Source organism: Paramormyrops kingsleyae, chromosome 2 (assembly GCF_048594095.1).
Source record: "Paramormyrops kingsleyae isolate MSU_618 chromosome 2, PKINGS_0.4, whole genome shotgun sequence".
In the NCBI taxonomy this organism is placed as follows: Eukaryota; Metazoa; Chordata; class Actinopteri; order Osteoglossiformes; family Mormyridae; genus Paramormyrops; species Paramormyrops kingsleyae.
In genome coordinates this window covers 24,893,742-24,918,077 of record NC_132798.1, presented here as the reverse complement: position 1 = coordinate 24,918,077, position 24,336 = coordinate 24,893,742, and the positions used below count along the sequence as shown (strand labels likewise).

At 42.3% G+C, this 24,336-nt stretch overlaps 2 protein-coding genes and 1 long non-coding RNA gene across 6 annotated transcripts; 1 reads left to right on the top strand and 2 right to left on the bottom strand.

Annotated features, from left to right (window-relative positions):
* Window positions 1-6,302: 6,302 nt before the first annotated feature.
* On the bottom strand, window positions 6,303-10,565 carry selenop (selenoprotein P). The gene is made up of 5 exons (XM_023802870.2): window positions 10,413-10,565; window positions 9,524-9,751; window positions 8,566-8,778; window positions 8,326-8,443; window positions 6,303-8,092 (listed from the first exon to the last, which is right to left on the bottom strand). The coding sequence occupies exons 2-5, from the start codon at window positions 9,724-9,726 to the stop codon at window positions 7,712-7,714; spliced, it is 915 nt and encodes a 304-aa protein (XP_023658638.2). The 5' UTR covers window positions 9,727-9,751; window positions 10,413-10,565; the 3' UTR covers window positions 6,303-7,711.
* Window positions 10,566-13,041: 2,476 nt separating this feature from the next.
* On the bottom strand, window positions 13,042-17,717 carry LOC111839193 (uncharacterized). The gene is made up of 2 exons (XR_002837048.2): window positions 17,586-17,717; window positions 13,042-14,680 (listed from the first exon to the last, which is right to left on the bottom strand). It is a non-coding gene; the product is annotated as an uncharacterized lncRNA (long non-coding RNA).
* Window positions 17,691-23,467, top strand: znf131 (zinc finger protein 131). Of its 4 annotated transcripts, none has more exons than XM_023802869.2 (8): window positions 17,691-17,880; window positions 19,153-19,175; window positions 19,582-19,720; window positions 20,194-20,295; window positions 20,476-20,620; window positions 20,741-21,444; window positions 21,615-21,745; window positions 22,137-23,467. In XM_023802869.2, exons 3-8 carry the CDS (start codon window positions 19,597-19,599, stop codon window positions 22,689-22,691), a joined length of 1,761 nt encoding a protein of 586 aa, XP_023658637.1. In that variant the 5' UTR covers window positions 17,691-17,880; window positions 19,153-19,175; window positions 19,582-19,596; the 3' UTR covers window positions 22,692-23,467. The 4 variants fall into 4 exon arrangements, with proteins under 4 accessions (XP_023658637.1, XP_023658634.1, XP_023658633.1 ...); XM_023802866.2 differs by having other exon boundaries at window positions 17,692-17,880; window positions 19,031-19,175; XM_023802867.2 differs by lacking the exon at window positions 17,691-17,880 and adding an exon at window positions 17,897-18,467 and having other exon boundaries at window positions 19,031-19,175.
* The last annotated feature ends 869 nt before the right edge of the window (window positions 23,468-24,336 follow it).

Sequence of the window (24,336 nt, the reverse complement as noted above, 5' to 3'; positions counted from 1 at the left end):
ACATATGTGACCCAACCCCAATAACTGAAACCACCAACACAATTATTAGTTAAAACAAACAACATAACATTAGAAAAACTTAAAAAAAAAAAAAAAAAAGACAGCACTACATTAGCTCTTGTGCCACTTGGGTCACCACGAAAACTATTCTCTATTGTACTGATTCTCTACTGTAGTTCAAGCCTGGGACAAATGTCCCATGTGGTTACGGCTTCTGAAGGCCGATTTATTGTGGTATTCAGGGATGGGTGGCAGGAGAAAGACACATTATGTAGGTAGTTTGATGCAGCTCTTGTCTCACTGTACAGTGACAGATGGGCCAAGGTCCCTGGTTGTATAGCACACCTGAGGAGAGCTCTTTATTGCCCTTGATAAGTGGCTCAGTCAATCGGCAACATGCTATGGCGAGGAAAGTGTATCGGCCAATTAGACAAGGCACCCCTTCTTAGCAACACAGTGTGGGGCTGATTGGGACTAAGGAGCAGGCGCTCAGAAACTCGTTTTTCAGGATGTGCGTGTAATTGCACAGGAGTAACCATATTCTAGCTGTTAAGTGGCCCCCCACCCCCTTCATGCCCCTGGCCGCTTGTTGACCTTTCCGCCACTTGCGTCAGATTGCGGTCTTGTAATGGCTAAGACGGTGTGCCGGGTGCCAGTCCCTGTCAAACAGCCACTGCATCACACAGCCACTGCATCACACAGCCACTGCATCACACAGCCGCGTAAACACAGGACCCAGGCAAGCCAGTATTGAGTAACCCACAGCTGCTGAAGAGATTACAGGTACGATAAGATTAGATAGATAGATGGATAGATAGATAAAGGTAAATTATAATCTATATCTCTCTGTCTATAGTATTAGTTATATAAAATTGTATTTTCTTGGCTAGTAAGACTGATTTTAACTTCCCTGAACAGTTAATGTTGTTCTGCAGCTGCTATGGGTGATAAAAATCAAGGGATTCAAATCAAGGGACTTAAAGGGTTTAAAACCCTGAATAAGTGGTTCCCACGTTTGTGTGAAAAATATACAGCCGTGGAAAAAATTGAGACCACTGTATACTTTTAAATATCTGCATTTTTAAATCCTGGTTTAATCCCGGTTCTGCTGGCAGAAGCTACGCTGAGCAGCAGGCTGCTTCCAGGCTCAAAGTTTCTAAGACCATAGTACACAAGAATACGGTGAAGCAGGAGACACTGGGAACGACCAGAAACCAGCCAGGTAGAGGGCAGAAGTGATGCCAGAGATTACCATTAACTTATCCGACAAATTTTCATGAATCGCAGAATGACATCAAGTGACCTTCAAAAGGAACGGGAAACATTAAGTGCAGGTGTGAAGTGCACTGCTAGGACAGTTTGCATCAGGCTCCTAGAAGCAGGACTGAAGACCCATAAAGCAAGGAAGAAGCCCTTCATTAATGAGAAACAGAGAAGAACCAGGCTGAAGTTTGCAAAAAAACATATTTATTATTCACAGATGCAAACCCATAAGTTGAGAAATGAGTGAAACAAAAAATTGTGCTGTAGTCTTTTCATTTTTCTCACAGCTGTATGTATCAGGTAAGCCACCTTTTATTTATATCTGCCCACCCCAAATTAGAACTACTGAAATTTCACCTAACTCTACCAATAATGATAATGATGAATCTGACCCTTGTAATATTTTTGTAAATTAAGTAACTCTGAATGTGGGGCAGATTTTTAGTTATGCAATTACCTAGACCAGGGGTGGGCAATCTTATCCTCAAAGGGCCGGTGTGTATGCAAGATTGAGGGATAACCTTTAGGTCAGCTGTTCAAACCCAGGTGTGAGGACTCTTCAGCAAATCAGTCCTCTAATTAATAATCTAATTAGGGAGTTGCAGAGAAAACCCGCATACACAACGACCCTTCCTGGATAAGATTGCCCACCCCTGACCTAGACTAATCATGCAAGTCATCATTAATGTTTAATATGACTATATAAACATATAAACTTGCATATAAAAATGAATAAAACAATCATTAGACACCCATCCTTCCATTTTTTATACTTGCTTATCTGTTGCAGGGGTAGGGGGTCTGTAGCCTATCCCGGAAGCTTCAGGGTCAGGAATAACCTACCATGGGCTGCAAACCCATCGCAGATGCATTAACATATAACATTTCTTTATAACAATTTTAATATACTCAGCAATCTTTTCCAAGTTTCTTCCAACTTTTATCCTGGTCAAGGTCACAGAGGGACCTATTCTGGAAGTAGTAGGCAGTAGGCATCCTATAGACAGTGCGCTATCTCCTAGTTGCTAATCCTAGTTTCATAACTTCACATTGTACATAACGACAATTACAATATTGACCTTATTGACTCTCATAGTGAGAAATCTCATGTGCAGTCAGTCTAGGTCGCGCACAAGTGAACATTTAATTTTTTCCATCCAGAATGATAGCAAGCTTGTTAATGCGTCCAGCTTTTTATTGTCAATGCCTGGCAAGATGCTAAGTTATTCCTTCTTCCCCTGACGGCATTTCCTGAACTGACATTCTTTCTTGTTAAAATCCCACAAAGCACTTTGCTAGATTACTGTTCAGCATAGGTAACTCCCATCTGGAAGTCGGAGTCCTTTCTAAGAAGTTTAACATTTTTCTCCAACCAGATTCAGGATGTTATGAAATACATTCCCTGGTCATATTTTTACTGGTATTCTTGTGTCGTGTAGTCCTCTGTAGATTTTTGTAAACATGCTTTCACATTTCTTCTCCCTCAATAGCATTTTTAGTCAGCCCACTGAGCAGAAGCTCATTTTTTAGCTTATGTCAGTAAAATGAGGACAACATGTTTCAACTGTTCCTTAAAAGGGTGAATATATGTATACACTCACACACACAGACACAGTCGTGTAATCATATCTTTATGGGGACCGCTCATTCATTTCTATTCTTTTAGTAGAACACTTTACAAAGGGAAATACAGCCTACATTTTCTTATAATTTCATGAGTTGTGAAAATCCTAAAATGCCACATTATTAATAAATCAGTTAATTATTCATTTTATTAGGCTTACCCCTTGAACTCATTTCTCTGTTTTATTTTTGCCTCCCTATTTTTCAACTCTTTACCCGTCACTACGCCTGAAATGGGGGGAGGAATGATTTGGCAAAGAATTTAAAAAGTATACGGGAAGAAGAAGTGAGCCGGCAACAGTAACTTTATTGGTATTCATAGCAGATGTCACGCTCGGGCTCAAATAAATGCGACGCGCTTATATACAAAAGAACTTAAGACGCAAATCCCCCGCAAAGGCAGCCACACGGCAACATGTCCATCTTCGGCTGCATTGCCAAGCTGCACAGCTCACGGGGAATTTAGTGTGGCGAGAGTTCGCTGCAGCGCACGAGGCTCAATAAGGGAAAGTGGGGAGTTATTCCAAAGGGGCGAGAGCGCCACCTATCGTCATTAACCTGAACAGTCCCTTTTACGGTAAAGTTTTACACTAAGTAAACGTGCGGCGGCTCCGGATAAAGGGAGGTTTCAAGTTACCAACAGTTTGTCAGAAAGACCCTTTTGAAGCTAATGTGATCAGCGATTTTTTCCAACATAAAGCTACACGTTTTCAACCGCGGTTATGTTAGCCTCATATTCGATATTCAGCTTTAATAACTTTTAACTGAAATAAGGTAGGACGTTTTTAATGACAGAATTGTAATGTCCTGTACACAGACAACGACGCACGCCGATTATTTTTGCGCTTCGAGTCATTTCTTGTTAATCTCGTTAATGCCTAAGAAAATAGGTAATTTAAGCTGTAATTAGGAATTGGTTTAGCGTTTTAGCTTCAGGGAAGCTGTTGCACACCCCAAGGATTTCCCGATTTCTTTCCGGTCGAATTTTAATTAATTTTTCAATGTTCAATGCGCTTGGATCAGTGGACTCTAACGAGCCCATTAGTGTATTGCTCCAATGGCATGTTATATGGATATAATGTAATAATTAATAACTATTACAGGTAAAACAAAATACCTGAAAATCCAGGGAGTGTGCGTTGTTCCTTGCAGCCTACTGTTCAAAGCACACTTTACTAGGTGTGTCTGTCTTGTTTAGTTTTAGATCTATTAACCCATTAGTCTATTAATTGCCCCATTGCGCATTAAATTGATACAATATAACAATCAACAACTAGTACAAACAAAAATAACCTGAAAATCCAGGGGGTGTCATTGATGCCTGGAGTCCGCTGATCCAAGCACACTTCATTAGATGTGTCTGTCTTGTCTAGTTATTAACCCTTTCATGTATTGTCCCATTGCTCATTATATGGATACATGTGAACATTGAAAAATTAATTATGTGGATACGTGCAAACATTGAAAAATTAAGTGGATACATGTGAACATTGAAAAATCATTATATGGAGACACTTGAACATTGGAAAATCAATTAAAATTCGACCGCAAAGAAAGCTGGAAAACCCGCAAAAATAATTGATGTCCATCATTGTCTGTGTACTGGACATTAAAAACGTTCTACATTACTTCCATTAAAAGTTAGTAAAGCCAGAAACAGACCTATTTCGAATTATGATGCGATATTTGAAAATCCATCCATCCATTTTCTGAGACTGCTTGTCTTATTCAGGGTCACAGGGGGGTCCACAGAATATTGGCATAAAGGAGGGAACAACCCAGGATGGGGCACCCTCACACCTATGGGCAATTTGGTACCTACAATTAACCTCCGCGTGTTTTTGGACTATGGGGGAATACTGGAGTATGCAGAGGAAACCCCACAATGACACGGGGAGAACATGCAAACTCCACACACACATGGAGCCACAGCATAGGTGTCCCAGAGGTGTGAGGCGACATACCCTGGAATGGATTCCAGTCGATCACAGGGCATAAACACAGACAAGCTGCCCATTTCATGACACCATTTCACCTAACATGTCAGACTACAGTAGGAAACTCATAAAGGGCAGTGTGTGGCTCAGTGGGCTAAGCCTGTGTGCCTCTAATCAGAAGGCTGCTGGTTCAAACCCAGTCTCAGCACATTTGTGGGTCCTTGAGCAAGGCCTTAACCCCCAGCTCCCTGAGTGCTGCTACGGGTGGCTGCCCTTCACAGACAACTTACTCTACAAAGTTGGGGGAGGTGTAAAGACAATTTCCCCACAGGGATCAATAGAGCATCTATTATTGTAAACACGGGGATAACAGAAGTGTTCCATACATACAGAGAAGCGTGAGATTGAAGACACCAGTCTGGAAGGTGTGAGGAGTCAACGCCACCCACTGAGCACCAGCACATGTGTTAGGAAATTAAATAAGCTGTTTTACCCTATTAACTTTAAACAAAATATATGTTTTTTAACCCCATTTAAGTGCCCAGAGCTAAAAGAAACAGACGCAAGGAGACATTAATTACAAATTAGAGATGGAAAAACAACCGAACAACAACATTATGGTCCTTAAATTAGATTGACCAGGCTGACTGATGAGATTAGGAAACCAAGAGAACCACCCAAGGAGGGAGCCTTTCTGTGATCATCCACACAACAGTCCATCCCAGATAACACCATTTTACTGATTTATCAGGTATTCTTTATTTAGAAATACGATAAACTCAAAGAGAGAGGAAATAAATGAAACAGTTCTCATCTGAAACAAAACATTTTCTGCCTCTGATTATAGCTTTGAAGAAGTCTCATCCTCAGCGACCACAGAATTTCCTTTTTTGAAGATTACTGTTCAGCTTTTCGATTAGTAACTGGGTGATGTACCTCACAATCTGTGCAATGATCTTCAGGCGAAAAGCAGCTCATTAAATGCCGTCTTGTTAATTATGTTGTAACACCTTCACATCAAGCATTAAATGCATGACCCAGACATTATTGCCACGATTCGAACTCTTTAGAAAATGTCCCAAAAATGTGATTTCACACAAATCTGATGAGATGCTTACTGTTTAATAGTATGTCACATGACTTCATTCTCCCATTAGTAATTAAAATTCTTTTAGAATGTTTAAGGAGTAAAACATCACCCAATTGCCATTTCAGATCAGTTCATTTTAACACATACATATAGATTCCATCAGATGAATAACATTCATACATGCAAGTGAACTTTCTCCACCATTTTGTTTGTGGTACCATGTGACCAGATGCTTGAATTGGCTTCCTAAATATTATCAAAAACCTAGTGGGAACTCAGAGGTGTTGAACTCAATACATTAATGAATAATAATGGTCATTAATGAACATACTCAGACCTGACTGGTCCTTCAGATCATGCTTTTAAAAATAACAACAGACCAGGACATCTGAAGTGTACAGACCATCTTTATTGAATTTTCGTTTGATATTTTTGGAGCATTCATTGTTTCTAACATTTTCTATACACATTATCTGGTAACATAGGATTTGTTTTTACCTTGACACCTTCATTAAGTATAAAGAATGTTTGAAACATCTTTCCTTTTTCACCTTCTTCATACCATATTTCATTTCAGCATCATTCTTTTTGGCTCCTTTTTGTTACATTCACAAATGGTTGTACATAGCTTTTAAATGTATAATAGCTGTTTAAACTGTAAATGTACTTTGCCTACAGCTAATGAGAATTACTTCTAAAAAAACATTGGCTTTTTAAAACCAAACCCGTGTTCTAAAATACTATGAATGCCGTTTTGGATAGATATATAGCAGGTGCATAGAGGTGAACAGATACGCTAAGAATGCATGTCATTCACACATTAAAGGAAACAGGAGATCATATGATGAAAATGAAGATAAAGACAGTTAAAAGGCCAAGCCTTACACCATCACATTTACAGGTGAGTCATCACATCACATTCTTAGAACTTAGTTTATTGTTTCGCTTGACTTTTTCTGTTCGCCTTAATGCTGCAGACTTTCACAATGTGTCTTTAAGACTTTGAGATCTACCTATTGTGTGGCTTCGGGTGACTTTTGTCCACAGATACTCTCACGCCACTGATGTTGATGGTCAGAGTGCTCCTGACCTTTCCACTGGCTCTGCCTAACATCAGACAGGCACCACTAGGTCATAGTTTCTGCACCTGGCGTCATAAAGACAAAGCCAGCTTAGGGAAGGTCAGGGAGCACTAACACGGCCTGACCGCACGCTCTGGGGGCAAGTCTGCAGGCAAAGAGACAGGGTCACTCCCCCCTGTAGTCAGTGACTGGATGTATGTAGCTGTCTAATCTGACTGTCTCTGATATTATGTGCCAATACTTTTGACTACAGCTGTCCCTTTCCCCGCAGCTTGGAGCTGACTTGGACCCCCGTTCTAATACTAGTTGGTAAATTGGACGTCCCAGGCAGGAGTCCACAGCGAATGCTGGGCTGTTTGTGTAGCCTGAGGTGTAGCAGTGCAGCAGAGCGGAGGCCCTGCTTACTGCTCTTGTCACTCTCAGGTGCTGCGGCCCTGCGGTCAGGCTCAGGTGGGCTGATGCTGCTGTCAGGCAGCGGGGGGCATGCGTCACTGTCAGGTTTCCCTGACGTATTGGATGCCGCCCAGCGACCCCCGTCACTGTCAGGAGGTGGGAAGTTGTGCCTCGCAGTGTCAGAGGGCGGCCGGCCCATTGGCCCCATCGCTGCCGAACAGCTGGCGTCAGTGTCAGCATCAGCTGGTCACAGAGGCGGAGTTGTGTGACTCCGCCCCCTGCTCTCAGCTGTACTGCACTCTTCACCTGGGCTGCTCTTTCTTTCAGGGCTGCTGTTGCCGCTGAACAGAGAGGTGGAGCACCTCCTGCAGGGACAACTGCTGATTCAGCTGGGACTGAATGTTTTGGAAGTCCTGCTGGTCTAATTGGAGCCTGTGGCCAGGATGGTCTCCATGACTGTGACTACCACTATGAAGAGTCTGGTCGTGATGTTGGCTGTGACCATGACCGTGACCGTGACCGTGACCATGACCATCAACATGATGTTTCTTGTGATCATGAATCTGACTACTTTCACCAAGATCGTAATGACGCCAAGGAAACCTGCCAAGTTCCGGTCCCAAAGTCACTGTCTCGTCACCCATCAGTTTGTCCGCGCCTTCTGTTTCCGCTGGCTTCTTACATGCTTCTATTTGCTCTGAGTCCTGTGATGACAGACACGATAGACAGGTAGATAGAGAAATAGAGAGATAGATAGATAGATAGATAGATAGATAGAGAAATAGAGAGATAGATAGATAGATAGTCAAATTTCTCATTATACGGTCATCAGCAAACTGACATACAGTACGATGGTGCAGTATTGTGGTAATCTTTTTTTTACATATATATTTTATTATTATTTATTTTATTTTTTTTCCAGACAGGCAGACATTACCTCTGACGAGCAGTTGCCACAGGCACTGCTGCAGTATGACCCTCGGATGGCGCTCTCCACATGGGGCGCCGAGAGGTTGGAGTACGGCGTGGAGATGTGAGAGGTGAGACGACCACACCTGTGTGGGGAGAAAGTGCATCGCATTAGGGACTCGCACGTGGTCCCGCGCTGTGACCCTCCCATGAAGATTTGAATTGATTACCGGTGGGTGGAGACGGTGGGGGAGGGGCTTACACTTACTTGTCATACACCAGGAAGTCATCTGTGTCACCTGACAGGGCCTTCCATATATCAGGCTGCCAAGGATCCTGTGCGTACAGCGTTATGTTGTCAGACATCTCCTGCCGCAGCTGGTGATGAAGCCGCCGTGATGCCTTGTGCTGGCTGTTCACCACCATGAAGGTGACGTTAGCCAGACCCTGTGCTGTCAGCTTCAGGCGCAGCTCATCCATTCTGCAAAAGGGGAGATGGTGGCATGTCCTTTAGTTACCGGTATCTTTGCTTCCTCCACTGCAGGAGAGCTGCTGATAAATACGGTGTTTGGCCGGGGAGTCTGTGTGGTTCACTGGAACACTGAAAATATAACTGAGTTACATACAGCACTGAAAAAAAACTGAGAAACCACAGCAAAATCTTATGTTTCACTCTTTTTTCAATTTATAGGTGCTTCTGTGAATAAGGTTTTTTTTTGCAGCCTGACTATCCTCTGCTTCTCAGTGATGAAGGGCTTCTTCCGTGTTTTATGGGCCTTCAGTCCTGCTTCTAGCTGCCTGTTATGAACTGTCCTAGCAGTGCATTTCACCCCATTTAATGTTTCCCATTCTTTTGTCATTTGAGGTCATCCTCCGATTTATGAGGCACTGCCGGATAAGTTGACAGTCATCTCTGTCATTAGAAAGTCGCTTCTGCCCTCTACCAGGCTGGTTTCTGGTCGTTCCCAGTGTCTCCTGCTTCACCTTGTTCTTGTGTACTGCTGTCTTAGAAACTTTGAGCCTGGAAGCAACCTGCTGCTCAGCGTAGCTTCTGCCAGCAGAACCGGGATTAAACATGCAGATTTTGGTGTCTTAATTTTTTCCAGTGCTGTATGTTGTGCTTCTCTGTTCCTATTTTGTCTGTATGAATGATATGGCATGGAGGTTATGTCCCTGGCTGAATACTAGCAGTGCTGCCAGTGCAATCGCGCACAATCGTGTCATACCTGGATGCCTGCACCAGGCAGAAAGGTCAGCTGGCCTTGAGGAGTGCCACCACGGTCACCGTCCCCATGGAGGCACTCATCGGCTCCATGTCCTCGATCTTCCAGGGCGGGGCCGGCCTGCAGTGGCTCCCCTCGACCTCGCTCTCTGCCCCTCCCCATGGGAGCAGGCACAGAGCCAAGGCCAGGCAGAGCCCCGTCCGCATGGCTACGGAGCGCAGGCACGCCGCACTGCACAGCAACCAATCAAGGTCCGGCAAGAATGAAGAACAAATGAGGGGACAGAAATCAGGTGACTATCATCTATACCTTTGTTGGAAATGACTGATTCTGATGTTCTTCTTAATGTTAATGCACCAAAAACAATCCTGTTATCTTTTAAATAAGCTTTAACTTTGTTGAATTTTGAATAATAAACAGATATGACAAAAAAACATCTTATCAACTAACAAAATTATTTTGAGGTTATTATTGTGATAAATTACCGAAGTGCTCACTAATCACTCTTTCATAATAACTTGCAGGCTTTTTAAATGTGCTCTGGATTGTCTGCTCCAACAGAGCAAACAAAGCAAACACCAAGACCCCCGCTCTGGCAAACACCAAGACCCCTGCTCACTTCTGCATTTAAACACACATTAAGGCTGTGCCTCGAGGAAGGAATGATGAAAAAATAAGGCACTGTATATAATTCAGATAAACATTTTGAAGGGAACTACAGATTTCTGACACACCTTTAACATAACTTACAACACAATGTAAAACAAAACAATGTGTGAGATATAATCAGCATTGCATGTAAAAACTGGTAGATTAATATAGTCGACGCGCTTACAGCGGTCAATTCTGAACAGAAATTATTCTAAAACAAACCAAATCTTATATTACTTACAATCTGGTAAACTGCACTCTCAGTCTTTGTCTGTCCAGCTGTGCCTCTTCCCCAGAAATACATTCCACCCTTGCTTGCCCCTCCTATTTATACTTGACTTGTTTTTCAAGTCAGAATGTAGGACAAAGTTCAATCCAACGCCTGCAGAACAGACAAAGCTATCCCAGTTGGGGCTACAGTCTGCTAATGTCCGTGGCCATCGTAAAGAGAGGAGCCATACTTAAAGAGTAATCCAACCAAAAAATTAACTCACAGTCCCTTGTTCAATGTTCTAACAAGCATTTTTTAATCTTCTAAAACTCCCCATGGCACCTATTATTACATGAATCTTCAGGTCATTCTCGCTTAAGTTAATGCACCTTGATGGTCACAGTGCAACCCTTCTGCGGCTCAGGGGATGTCTCCGATTGGCTACCATAACAATGGCCTGCAGTCTGCTTTGCGTCTGATAACCAACCAAATTGTTCTGTTAGCAGACCAAATAATTTAAAGTTTGAAGATATGAAGGATGTACCCTTGTATGTATGAAAAGACACGGCTATTTTAAATATCGGATTAGAATATGTCCTATTCATTTATGTAAATATTAGAGTGAATATGTAATATAACATAAACAAACTCACGATTAAAGGGGAATAATAAAGAAATAAGTGAATGCTAGCAGAAAGGTCATGAGGACCTTTTTAATCTCTTGCATAATAAAGGCCTTCTGGATTGTTAAATGCTCAATATAGCTATACCATAAATCGGTAAGATTACCGGGGCCTTGTACACATATCTTATCTAGAATTTGCCCTTCTGAAATGTCATGGTGAACTATGTTTATCACTGTATAAAGGTCCATCCTATGGAAAAAAATGTATATTTTATATATACACACATACACGCTTGCCAATTATTAGCTGAAATGCTTAAATGTTTACAGTTCTATATGGAATTTTCACTGTAGCAAACACCTTCCTCAAGCGTGCTGCGGTCATGCTTGGACTGTTGCAGCTTGTTTCCTGTGCCTACTAACCCTTCCAGCTCATCTGCTGTGCAGCTGCTTGCTCTGCATCCTTCCAGGCTCACAAGCAGCTCTTCATCTGTTTTCATCAAAAGCGGATTGTTCTCAAATCAAGTTCAAGACCTTGGTTTCGATCTACAAAAACAACAAATAGTTTGGGAGTCATGCAAGTTTTCCTGCTTATCTCAGCAGCTTTGAGCTGTTGGGAATGTCCGTAGTGTGCACATTTTAAATTCTACTTTATTGGTGGAACAAGCTCCTGAAAAGCAGAATAACTTGCATTAATTATTGTGAATGCACTGGGTTTCAAGTCTATTTCAATGACTTTTTTGTTGTTTGCACTATTTTTAATGTACATTACTGTAGATAAAAGAGCAACGTAAATACAGATACAGTTAGACAGGAACACTGCAGTTCTCAGTTACTATTTCTCTCCTATGGAATCTTCATCTTCATTATCATTATCTTAACAAAAGGGCTGGTTAAACACCCTACTGCTATTACTGGACAATAGCATTTGTTAAATATAGACATATGTTGATGCTGAAATAAGAAAATGTGTACTGGTTCATTAGCATCATTTTGTACCTGTAGATGTTCCATATACCACTGGACATACATGAAACATGCATTTCATGTTGCCTCAAAGTGTCTTATTGCTTATTGTTGGAGGATTCTTTATAATTTCTTCTGGCCCAGTCTGAGTGACTTCATTTGGGATGCTTAGTTAGAACGTAATGTTGCATTCCTCAGTGGAAGATTAAATCAAGACAGCTGCCTTTGGACCATCAGTTAAAGTGTAATGTTGTGTTCCACTTCGTAGGTTTAAGGCGGCCCTAACACAGCTCCGTATTGAAGGAATACGTTTTCTTTACTTTGTCCCCTCGAACAGACATACCATTAGACTCCAAGTGAATATTTAACTTCGTGTTGATTACTCAGCAGCTTGAGAAAGTTAATGCTTATTTGGACAGATTCTGAAAGTAAACTATGTATCCTCAGCCAGAAAAGGCCATAATTCAGCACCATTGAAGACACAGTTAAACATTCGCTTGCAACAACAGTCACCACAGACCCTGCCTTTTTCTTATGGGATATTTTATGATGTTCATGGTGATGAAGATTTCCATTACTTGTCATACTTTCCACCTGTCCAAAAACACTGAATACATTGTTCAAACAACAAAAACAGTAACAGTAATATATATACACACTCACCTTTATATATATATATATATTATATTATATTATATTATATGTTATTAGTGCCCCTTATAACCTCCCTCTTAGATACTGTGTTCTCTAGCCCTGTACTTTACAGCTGTAACCCGGTTTCTTTAAAAATCACCTACATGTCACTAGAGGTGACTTTTTCTTGTACTTCATGTTTAATGAGTATTGTGTGTGAAGCAGAGTGGCAGAGTGTGTGTGTGTGTGTGTAAAGAGGCTTTTGCTAATTCATAACTCAGCATGAGATATGAGCTTTTGGACAGGTGTTATAGGTTATCGGAGCAAGGGGTAGCATCGATACGTGAGAAGAACTCCACTCTAAGCTCCTTCTTCAAAAGGAATTTGGACTAGGTGACTGCTCTGAGAACTACACAAACAAAACAATAACTCAAATAAAGGGTAATATAGCATTAAAGAGTGGGATTCCTGAAAAATTGTGCAGTGGACAGTCTAACAAGAAAAACAATGGAGAGGATGCTCAGCCCCACGGTGCTGCGGAGCTGAGGGTCAGAGAGGTGATCTGTCCCAGCCTCACATGCTGCTTCCTGTCATTAAGGAAGTCAGTAATCCTACATCATGTGGCATCAGGTACTGGGAAAGTTTAGTCTTGCAACGGAGATGGAATTATAACATTGAACACGGAGCTGAAACAGGATCCTGGCATAGGTTCCAGGAGACTCCAAATGCTGCAGATGAAGTGGAATCCCAGGTTGACTGCATGGTCTGCATACCTGTTTGTCCTTTACGCCAACTGCAAGGGGCTGGGATGGATTTTACGTAGACAAGCATAAGTCTCTCAAGAGTCTTCGTGATTACTGATGTCGGGGCAACTGGTCTGTTAACGTTCATGCCTTGAAATCTTGGCTTTTTGGGGACTGATATGATTGTTCAACTTTTGGAGTAGGCTGGGACAATGAAGAGGTCTAGGGATTGACTAAAGATGTCTGTGAAAAGCAGTGCTAGCTGATCAGCACGGTACTTCAAGGAGGCTGAAGATGCACCAACAGGCTCAGGGCTGTTCACCTTTTTCACAGATAGATATTGGTGGGGGTGAGGACAAAGTAGGGGACAATGGCTATATGGTGGGGGGGGGGGGGTGCAGTGAATGGTGGACAGGTATCACTGGACAACAATTTTTTTGAAAAGTTTTGCTTTCTAAAAAGTTTTTGCTAATTGTGACAGGTACCTGTTGGGTATGCACAAATATGGTTTTGGTTTTGCTGCATCACGTAGGAACTCTGAGAAATATACGTATTTAATCGCCTTTATGGTTCTCATCTGCTATTAAGTACAACATAATTAGAAGTGTTTGATTTTCGTTTGTATTCAATGTCAAGTGCATCACATTGCAGTGCCTAACAGTAGTCAGCCAGCATTGATGGATTCCAGTTGCCCTGATAACGTTTTTCCATTGTAGCAATGTCCTGGTGAAACCTTTCACCGTGTTCATCACTGACAGCACCAAGTTCTGCAGGGAAGAAGTCCAAGTGTGAGTAGAGGAAATGAATCGAGTGACATGTTGCACTTCATTGCTTCATATGCATGTAGAAGTTTGTCTACCAGTTGAATATAGTTTGGGGCTCTATAATTGTGAACATCTTTAAAGGCTTTCCAGGCAATTTTTTCCGGCCCAACTAACAGATCTTCGAACCGCTTGTCACTCATAAGTTGTTTGATCTGAGGGCCAACAAAAATGCCCTCTTTGATCTTGGTGTCAGTTAATCCTGGGAACATCTGTCTTAAATAACAAAATCCTTCACCTTCCTTGTTCATTGCTTTCACAAAATCTTCATTAGTGCCAGTTTCATGTGAAGAGGAGGCAAAAATATCTTTGCTGGGTCGACAAGTGGTTTTTCTGCCCTGGAACTAACGGTAGTTGACGATCCTCAGTGGATGATGACCATTTCTTTTTGTAGTGTTATCACTTACAGACCTTTCCACATTCATTTGTCTTCTGCCTGGCCACCTTTCAACAGTGTTTTGACCGTGCATACCCACGTCTCACATCACCTGGCCATTCAGAAAGGTGTACCTGTGACACAGATATAACAAATCATTCAATAAGCAAAACTGCTTCATGCTCACACATTACGGGAAGAAACAGACAATAAAATGCATGTGACTTTACAATTAGCCTACCGAAATCCATTACAGTACCAGTGCTACCTGACAAATGCCCAGTCCTACACAGTGCTATGAAACACAGTTGAGACATGGGTGTAGTTCACAAAATGCCAATCACCCCAGATATGCTGGTTTTACTATAAAATGCAGCAGAGCAGGGCTGCCCAGTCCAGCTCCTGGAGAGCTGCCACCCTGCAGAGCTTAAGTACAGCCCTAATTTAACACGCCTGATACAGGTAATCAGGCACTTCAGCATCACCTCAGTATTAGAGTCAGCTATGTTGAAGTCAAGCTGGTTCTCATACTGAGATATAACTGAAGGGCCTGATTATCTGTATCAGGTGTGTTTAATTAGGGCTGTAACTACGCTCTGCAGGGGGGTAGCTCTGCAGGAGGAGGACTGGGCAGCCCTGCAGCAGAAAAACCTCTTTTGATCCCCAGTTGGCATGATGACACATCTGAAATGGAGTATAGCAAGGGTCCTGGGCACCTTGTGGACTGACAGGCAAACTGTGCTTCCGTGGACATTGATAAGATCCCCACCACAGCACACAAAAGACTGTATCGCAAGATAATGTAGACTGGCATATTCCATCTCTTTGTCTGTCTGTTTTGACAAGTGATATCTTTTCCAGAACTGCTCTTCATTGTACCTCCTAGGGGACACAAGATTCCTGCCTCTCCTTCCCAGTATTCATGCAGCCTGCACTCTTTACAATGCAAAAACAAGGCCTTTCATTATATTCATAATGAAGTTATGGATGTCTGCCACGAAACAAATACACTTTTATTCTGATTTCAATAGACTTCAAGATGAGATCTGCATGTCCCCTTACCCAGAATAAATTTTATTATGTAAATATTAAATCTTAAACTCATATATGAAAGAAAAGCTTTGTCATCTTGCAAACACTCAAGCAGGAGTCAGTGGATATTTTTCCAATGGAAAGTCTCTCCTCATTAGCAAACAGCCTTCAGTTTACCCTTGTTTACAAACTTTCTAGTATTTATCATATGTACACTTGTTTATTATGTACTGTATTGGTTATCATTATTCCAATTAAGTTTGCAATCAGCTTGGCTATCTTTACCTCAAATGCCTCTGCTGCCTCACTGTGAATTTCAACACGTTTTGGTGCACCCTTCTCACACACAGTAGAATTATGTACATATCTCTAGTCATTACTGAGGACACTAGGAGACCCCCTTGCGAAGACAAGGCAGACATTTTAAAAAAATTGGGTATATCGGTTTTCTCCTGGCACTTTTCACTTTCCATTTAAATGTCTTGTTGAAATTGTCAGACATCCCTTCATTTTCTTAAAAAACTCATAATCAGAGTTTAACGTTAAAGATCTGCTTTCCACTGTACAATTATGCTTAAATGCATTTACTGTGTAATACTATTTTCTTCCAAGCAACTATGAACATTTCTGTTGGGGAACAAGGAATCCATATTCTATTATTAAAAAATCATTTTGATGCTTTTAATTGTCACTATAAACTATATTATAAACTGGCACTAATAACACCAAATAACATTATAGCAACTGAAAATATATCTCCTTTCAACCTAATGCCTATGGACGCTTTTGTGAAGATTAACATATTCTCTGCACAGTTAAATGGCTGTTTATAATAGACTGCCTGGCCAAAAGTTATGCATTAATATTTTGTTGGACTGCCTATAGCTCTGATTACAGCATGCATTCGCGATGGCATCGTTTCGATAAGCTTATGCAATGTCACAACATTTATTTCCATCTTGAGTTGCATTAATATTTTGCCAAGATCTTGTAGTGATAGTGGTACCACTGCATAAAGTATTCTCCAGCACATCCCACAGATTCTGGATGGGGTTACGGTCTGGACTCTGTGGTGGCCAATCCATGTGTGAAAATTATGTATTATGCTTCCTGAACCAATCTCTGACTTTTTGAGCCCAATAAATCCTGGCATTGTCATCTTGGAATATGCCTGTGCCATCAGGGAAGAAAAAAATCCATTGATGGAAGAACCTGGTCATTTAGTATATTCAGGTAGTCAGCTGACCTCATTCGTCGGGCACATAACTTTGCTGAACCTAGACCTGACAAACTTAAGCAACCCCAGATCATAACACTGCCCCCACAGGCTTGCACAGTAGGCACTAGGCAGGGTGAGTGCATCCCTTCATATCTCCCTCTTCTTACCCTGATGCACCCATCACTCTGGAACAGGGTAAATCTGGACTCATCAGACCACATGACCTTTTTCCATTGCTCCAGAGTCTAATCTTTATGCTCCCTGGCAAACTGAAGCCTTTTTGAAGCCTCGCAGATAGGTGGTTTCTTAAGGCTACACATCTGTAACTCAATGCCTTACGTTCTCTTCGCATTGTGCGTGTGGAAATATTATTACTTTCACTGTCTTTTCAAAGCCGTGAGTTCTACTGATGATTTTTTAGGATTTAATTTCACCAAACGTTCAAGCGATCCCCGATCACGATCATTGAAGATTTTTTTCCCAACCACATTTCTTCCTCGAATATGATGGTTCACCACTATCCTTCCAGGTTTTAATGATGCGTTTGGCAATTCTTAACACAATTTTAGCAATTGTAGCAATCGCCTTAGTTGTTTTCTTTGCTTGATGCAGGCCAATAATTTGACCCTTCTGATACAACGTAACATCTTTTCCACGACCACAGGATATGTCTTCCGACTTGGTCATTTAAATCAGAAGCTACTCACTGCATCATTTAGGGTTAAATAACTTGTTGCCAGATGAAACATATTAATCATTGCAGTACTTATCAAATGGAAGGCTCTTACCTATTTGCTTAGTTAAATCCAAGCGGTGACCTTTTTTGGGCAGGCAGCGTAAATGAGTAGTACTGCAATGCGTGCTTTGGCGATAGCGCCATTTTGGTTTATTCCACTGCAGTTGCCCAGCAACACTACCAATCAGCGTCGTCTCTTTCAGACTTCGCATGGGCTGCTGGGAATCAGAGGCCCGTTCAGAAAGCGACCGCCCTTTTCTGGGGAACGACAGAAGAACAGCACAGGGGAAACTGAGCGAGATATAGACTCAGAAAATAACTGGATAAAGCAGTGGAACCTTCTTGGGGTAGGTTTAACGGCGTGATAAATAAATTGTTTTTAAGTGAGGCTAGTTTATTTATCAATACGTCCGATAAAAATGTGGATTTTAATGCGCGATTTGATGACGTAATGGCGATGGTCAAACAACAAATGGAATGAGCGCCTGCAGGCCCGTTTAGAGTTCTTAAGCGTTAGTTGTCGTCCAACTGGTTCCAGCTGTATATACTTAGTATAAGTTGCCGTATAAATACATTTTATCCAATTCTATGCTGCATATTGTTTTGCTGATGTCTTTATTCGAAGGTTGAGGAGGTTCTTATAAGGCCTTCCGCAGTAAACCATCGGTAGTGTGCTAGCGGCTACACGTTGACCGCCTACTAATCAGTAATTGGTCTTTTTGATATATTTGACACCGTCATCTACGATGTGATTGGAGACTGTGTCGTTTCCTACCCAGAATCGCCCCTGCTCCGACATATTTAATTGGCTAACGTTTTTGACTGACGTGGGTTTGTTTTTCTTTTGATTGGATGTTTTTAAACGTTCATTCAAAATAGTATGAAGCTTCGTACATGGACCATTGTCAAATGTTCGGTGCATCACACTTTTCTGGTTCGCGTTAGTAGTTGACTGGTTGGCCGTTCGTGTCATATGTAAAAATGACAATGTAGTATCGGTATACAAGCAATGAGATATGGTGCATTTAACGCAGTAGAGACGGTTTAAAATAGTTTTCCGCGGCAGATTTATTTTAATTTTACGGTAACTCCGTACGTATCTCACACTTCCAAGGTTGTGGGATTAATTCTCCCATGTTGGGTTTCCTGCATATGTTCAAAAGTCAAGGTTTAGTTGTTTTGTCTCTCTGAGTTGTGCGTAGTGTGTGTTTGATTGAAATCCAATAGAGGTTGTCCCCTGTGTCATACCGTGGTTTAATGCTGGGCAGTGTTGGCCTAACGGTAAAGGAAGCGTGCTCGTGATTGAAAGGTTTCTGGTTCGAATCCCGACCAGCACCGTGCCATTAAGGTGTCATCCCCATGCACTGTCCACTGGAAAATAATAGTAGCAGCACTGCTATGTCACATATGGGTTAAATGCAGAGAGCACGTTTTGTTGTTGTGTTCTGCGGTGTGTCAACAAGGACAATTAATCATTTTCACCTTATTGGGCTTCAGGCTTACCACGACCCTGCATTGGATAGTGGTGGTGAAAATAGATGGATAAAACTCACACAGTTTAGGCATGATGTCAAACAGTGACTGCCAGACTTATCTACTATGCTTTGGTCCCATTGCAGTTCATATGAATAAGAATATAAAGGTAATATGTTTTTTTCAAATACGTTTAAGTTTACATTTATCATCTGTCCATCTATCTATCTATCTATCTAAACTATGGTGGGTTCTGTCAGTAGATTTATTCTTTGCTTTTTCTCTGTGCATTTCATTTTTATCAGAGCTTAATTTTTTTTTAGCTTAGGCACATGTTGCCCTTATTTAAAAATTGTAGTTATTTTTAAAAATTTCTTTGGCACAAATGTTTTTCTCACCCTGTCATCTCCTCATATTTCTAGTAGTAACTACTCCAGTCCTAGTCACTATCTGGACCTCAGTGCATGACTCTGCCTATCATATATCTACAGGCCACAATCACAGATAAGTTGAAGTGGAGGCATTTGTTCATTTCATGTGGTGATTCCTTTATTCTTTCTGTGGATTATTTCCAGACAATTGGCTGAATCATGTCAGATGACGGTGAGGTGGACTTTGGGAATGAGTTCCCCGCACACTACAAGGTCATGCTGGACAAGCTCAATGAGCAGCGCCAACTGGACCAGTTTACCGACATCACCCTAATTGTGGATGGTACATAACCTTATTATGTAACACTCTTTCAAATTTTTAAATGCCACTGGATTATTGTTGAGTGTGTACCTGCAACTATACAATCTGAACAATATACTGCAATTGATTGACTTTGCATACTCATTACAGGGCTAAGTGTATTAATGGTGTGCTTTGAAGAATGCCATGGGGTTAGCAACCATTGCAGTTTGAGACATGTTTGTTTGCAGGATTTGGTTTGCAGTATCCATAAATTGGCACCAGATGGCACCAACGAAGTTGAATAATTTTTTTGCATACTCATACAGTCATGCATATGGCCTGAAAGCCCTGGGAACAACCTCGAAGATATGTAGTGTTCAGTACACTGTCAGTCCAATTAGCTCTGTCATTTCATAGTGATATAACTCGATTTCTTTATGCTGCTTGCTGTAGATGTGAACTTGTCTTTACTTTAATTACTGTTATACACCATCACATTTTTGCCTTTTCAGGACACCAGTTCAGGGCTCATAAAGCTGTCTTGGCTGCCTGCAGTCAGTTTTTCCACAAGTTTTTCCAAGATTTTACTCTGGAACCACTGGTGGAGATTGAGGGCAAGTATCCAAATTAAATTTGCTAATTTCTGTATGACTCTTATTCATCTAGTTTTCTGGACCGTATACAATTTTATATATATCTCAGATACTTGTAAGATATAATAAATAGTAATAGCAGATGCATAGTATTGTTTTTCAATGTTGGATGCTCATGAGTATTGCCCTCTGCTGTAACAGGGGTCAGCAACTCTGCTTTCCGACACTTGATGGAATTCACCTACACCGCCAAGCTGGTGGTCAGCGGCCATGAGGAGGTTAATGATGTGTGGAAAGCAGCCGAATATCTACAGATGCAGGAGGCCATCAAAGCCCTCAACAATAGGTGCGTGTTGACTTTTAACATGAATCTTGGCTGCCGTCATTGTGTGCCATCAAGTTTCCTTGTTCCCAGCTAGCCAGCCTGTTGTCTGATCTGCTGAACCTGGGGGGTTTTCTTTGGTAGGATTAACAGCAGTGCTTCCTTTGGTACAAGCCCAACCCTGACGGGGAAGAGCAAGGCGAAAAAAAGAAGGATTGCAGAGACCTCAAACGTCATCACTGAGTCACTGCCTTCTGTGGAGACAGAGCCTGTAGAGATCGAGGTGGAGATCTCTGAGGGCTCTATCGAGGTGGAGGAGGCTGGGCTGGAGGAGATGGTGATGAACGCAGCCAAAAATGCCCAAAGTGCTGAGGGTTCCTCAGATGACTCAGCATTGGCACTACTAGCTGACATCACCAGCAAGTACCAGCAGGGGGAGCCAGCTCTCCGAGTAGTGACAAAGGGAGGCGAGGAAGTAGTGCTGCAGGATGAGAGTGTTGTGGCCCCTAAGGCCCTGGAGGGCATCGAGGTGGTGGAGGTGCAGATCTCACAACTGGACAACATGTTCCGGTGTGACAAATGCGAGCGCTCCTTCAAGCTCTTCTACCACCTAAAGCAGCACATGAGGTCGCACGTGGCTGGCACGGACAAGCCGTACACCTGCCGGCACTGTGCCAAGGCTTACGCACGTGAGGGTGCCCTCAAGCAGCACCTCAACAGCTGCCACTTCGAGGCGGAGGAGCAGTCGAGGCGCCACCGGCCACAGAAGAAGGTGCACGTCTGCGAGTACTGTGACAAACAGTTTGACCACTTCGGGCACTTCAAAGAGCACCTGCGCAAACACACAGGTGAGGGGAGAAACCACGTTATCTGTGGTTCTGTGTTCCTTGGTAAATGAAATTCATTGTTATGAATCGTGGTTGGGGTAGTATGATAAGACTTTGCTATATTCCCCAAGACCTTGCAGTGGGACGTCAATGATGGTTGACATTCTCACCTACTTCGATCGTGTCTGCAGGTGAGAAACCGTTTGAGTGTCCAGATTGCCATGAGCGATTTGCCCGGAACAGCACACTCAAATGCCACATGGCAGCCTGTCAGAATGGCTGTGGAGCGAAGAAAGGCCGCAAAAAGCTTTATGAATGTCAGGTAAGGTGGTACTACGCAAATGTCCCTGTAATCTCTTGCTCAAAGGCATGCTGGCCCTCATAATATATGTGTGAATTTCATTAATTCCCTGTGGGGTGTATTACTTGTCCCGCAGCATTACAAGGAAAAATCCCAATACGATAAATAATGTAAAACTGTGAAAATGTTCACAATGCATGTGGAACAGTACAGTGTTGCATCCAAGAGAGTCGTGTTCGTTTTGTGTGAGCTAGATGGAGTCAGACAGGAGGAGACTCAAAGGGAAATCTTCTTTCTAATAGCATAGAAGCTAAAGAACTGGAACTATCATAACATGGCATAAAATGGTTTCTTTAGTAAAACTATTTTTTGATCCTACTTTCCTGTTTCCCCTTTTTTATGCTTTCCCCAGGTGTGCAGCAGCGTATTCAATAGCTGGGACCATTTTAAAGACCATCTTGTGATCCACACGGGGGAGAAGCCCAACCACTGCACGTTGTGTGACCTGTGGTTCACCCAGCCTCGAGACCTGCGCACACACCTGCGTGACATCCACGGAGCCACTTCCGTAGAGGAGGTGCTGATTGCACAGCCCAGCCCCGCCGTGGTGGCTGTGGTGACCTCTGAGGAGGAGGCCGGGGCCCTGCTGGAGGAGGACGGCATGCGGGTGGAGCACGTGACTGTGGAGCCTGTGGATGTGGAGCAGGTGGAAGAAGCCGTGGTGATGGAGGAGGATCCAGAGGAGAAACCCCTGTCACAGGATGAGGAGGAGGCACTACAGGTGTGCAAGGTGGAGGAAGGAGAACTCACTGAGGTACAGCAGGATGATGGGACAGAGGTAGAGATCCAAGTGGGGCAGGTGACAGGCAACGGGGAGCAGCCCGTGTCGGACTTGGAGGTCCAGGTGGCACAGGAACAGGTGGAGACGCACGTGGAGGACTGTGAGGCTGAGGCTGTGGAAGTATGAGAAATACCCAATAATCATCCGTCTCCAAGCCCTTGGCCCAAAGAAACGAGGATTTGTAATGTACATTTACAAAATTAATCAGAAACAGGTGTTTCTCTCTTGCTCCGCCTCCTGCACACCTTGGAATAAATTTGAAGGTTTTTATAGCTTGATGACCAAATGATTTCAAACCCTTTTCTATTTTAATATTTTATGGTTATCATACATGTCATGGATGCTGAGAGTTGGTTTGCTCAACGCATCTGGCAACCATGTCCTTTGGAGTCTTGCAGATCTTCCTACCTTCTACCTGACATGTTGGAACTCAAAGCTGCTTTGGTGTCCTCAGGAAGCACTTTGCTTAGTCATGACTCTGAGACAGCATAACCATATGCCCCAAGCATTCAGGTTCCTGATCAGGACCCAGCTCTATCCAGTTAGTAGCTACCCTTCTCTGTAAATGAAGATTGCCTGTTTTGGACTAGCTCTGAGGAGCTTGAGGTAACATTAGGAGATGAGGAGACTGGCAGAGTCCTGGAGTGCTAGGAGCTACATATCCCACAGAGAGAGAAACGGACATGGCCTGCTTTGTGTTTACCTTTATCCGGCTGCAGTCCGTGAAATAACACTGTGGCACATTCTCTAGTGATGAAGAATTTCAAAAAGCTCCAGCAGGATCATACGTACAGTTTTTTTTTTTCCCCATTCAGTTTTTATGTTCCCAGATGATAGTTGCATTATTAATTTGTTACATAAATTCTTCTGTTTTGTACAGAAAAATAAAAAAGAATGCTATAGTTGGTGATGATGTACTGACTTCTTTTACAGAACATAGAAGTAAAATCCATCCACCCATCAATTCACCCATCTTTTAGCTGCTTATCCTGGGAGGGAGAGCCCTATTTTAAAAATTATTGGTTGGATGATTCTCATAAAGCTAAAATGCTTGACATTTTCACTTATTGACACAGTATTTAGCTTGTGTAATGGCATTTGATATTTTTCATTCATTTATAACCAGTGTGCGAAATACGGGGGGGGTCCGATACCCCCGATTAACCCATGAGACCCCCTGAAAGGCTCAAAAGCAAAATTTTAAGGGTGTATCAAGATAGGTATTGCGCAACAATAGGGAGATAGGGAAACCCACGAATATTGATGGGTATTTCGCACACTGTTTATAACCAATAATGTAGAATATTTTCTTTTTTCAAGAGTTTGCGTATTAATACACCCGTAGAATTGAAATGGTCTGTTTTAATATTTAGGCAAAATCTTTCTCAGGTACCTAATTGTCAGACATCAATATGAGGCAGATAATGCATGTTCACACTCAGGGAGGGACCGCCCAAGTTTATAGTACTGTAAGATTCATTTCTTTGATGCAGAGTTTCTGGATGATTCTTGGAATAAAACTAACAAGAACAGCATAGTTGCGCTACAGTAAAAACGTGCAGTTAGTGGATGTAAGTCATTAAACTTTTTTTCTTCTACGTTTTAGCGGATTTTTAAATCTGAAGCGTCCTTATCGACCATATTAAGAATTGGGACAGATATCGCAGCCTCGTCGGGTGTCATTTTATTCAAGCTGATGACGAGGTGAGCTGTGTCACCTCGATTCTAATCACATTTTGCAATCACTCTATTATGAATTAAAAATGTACTT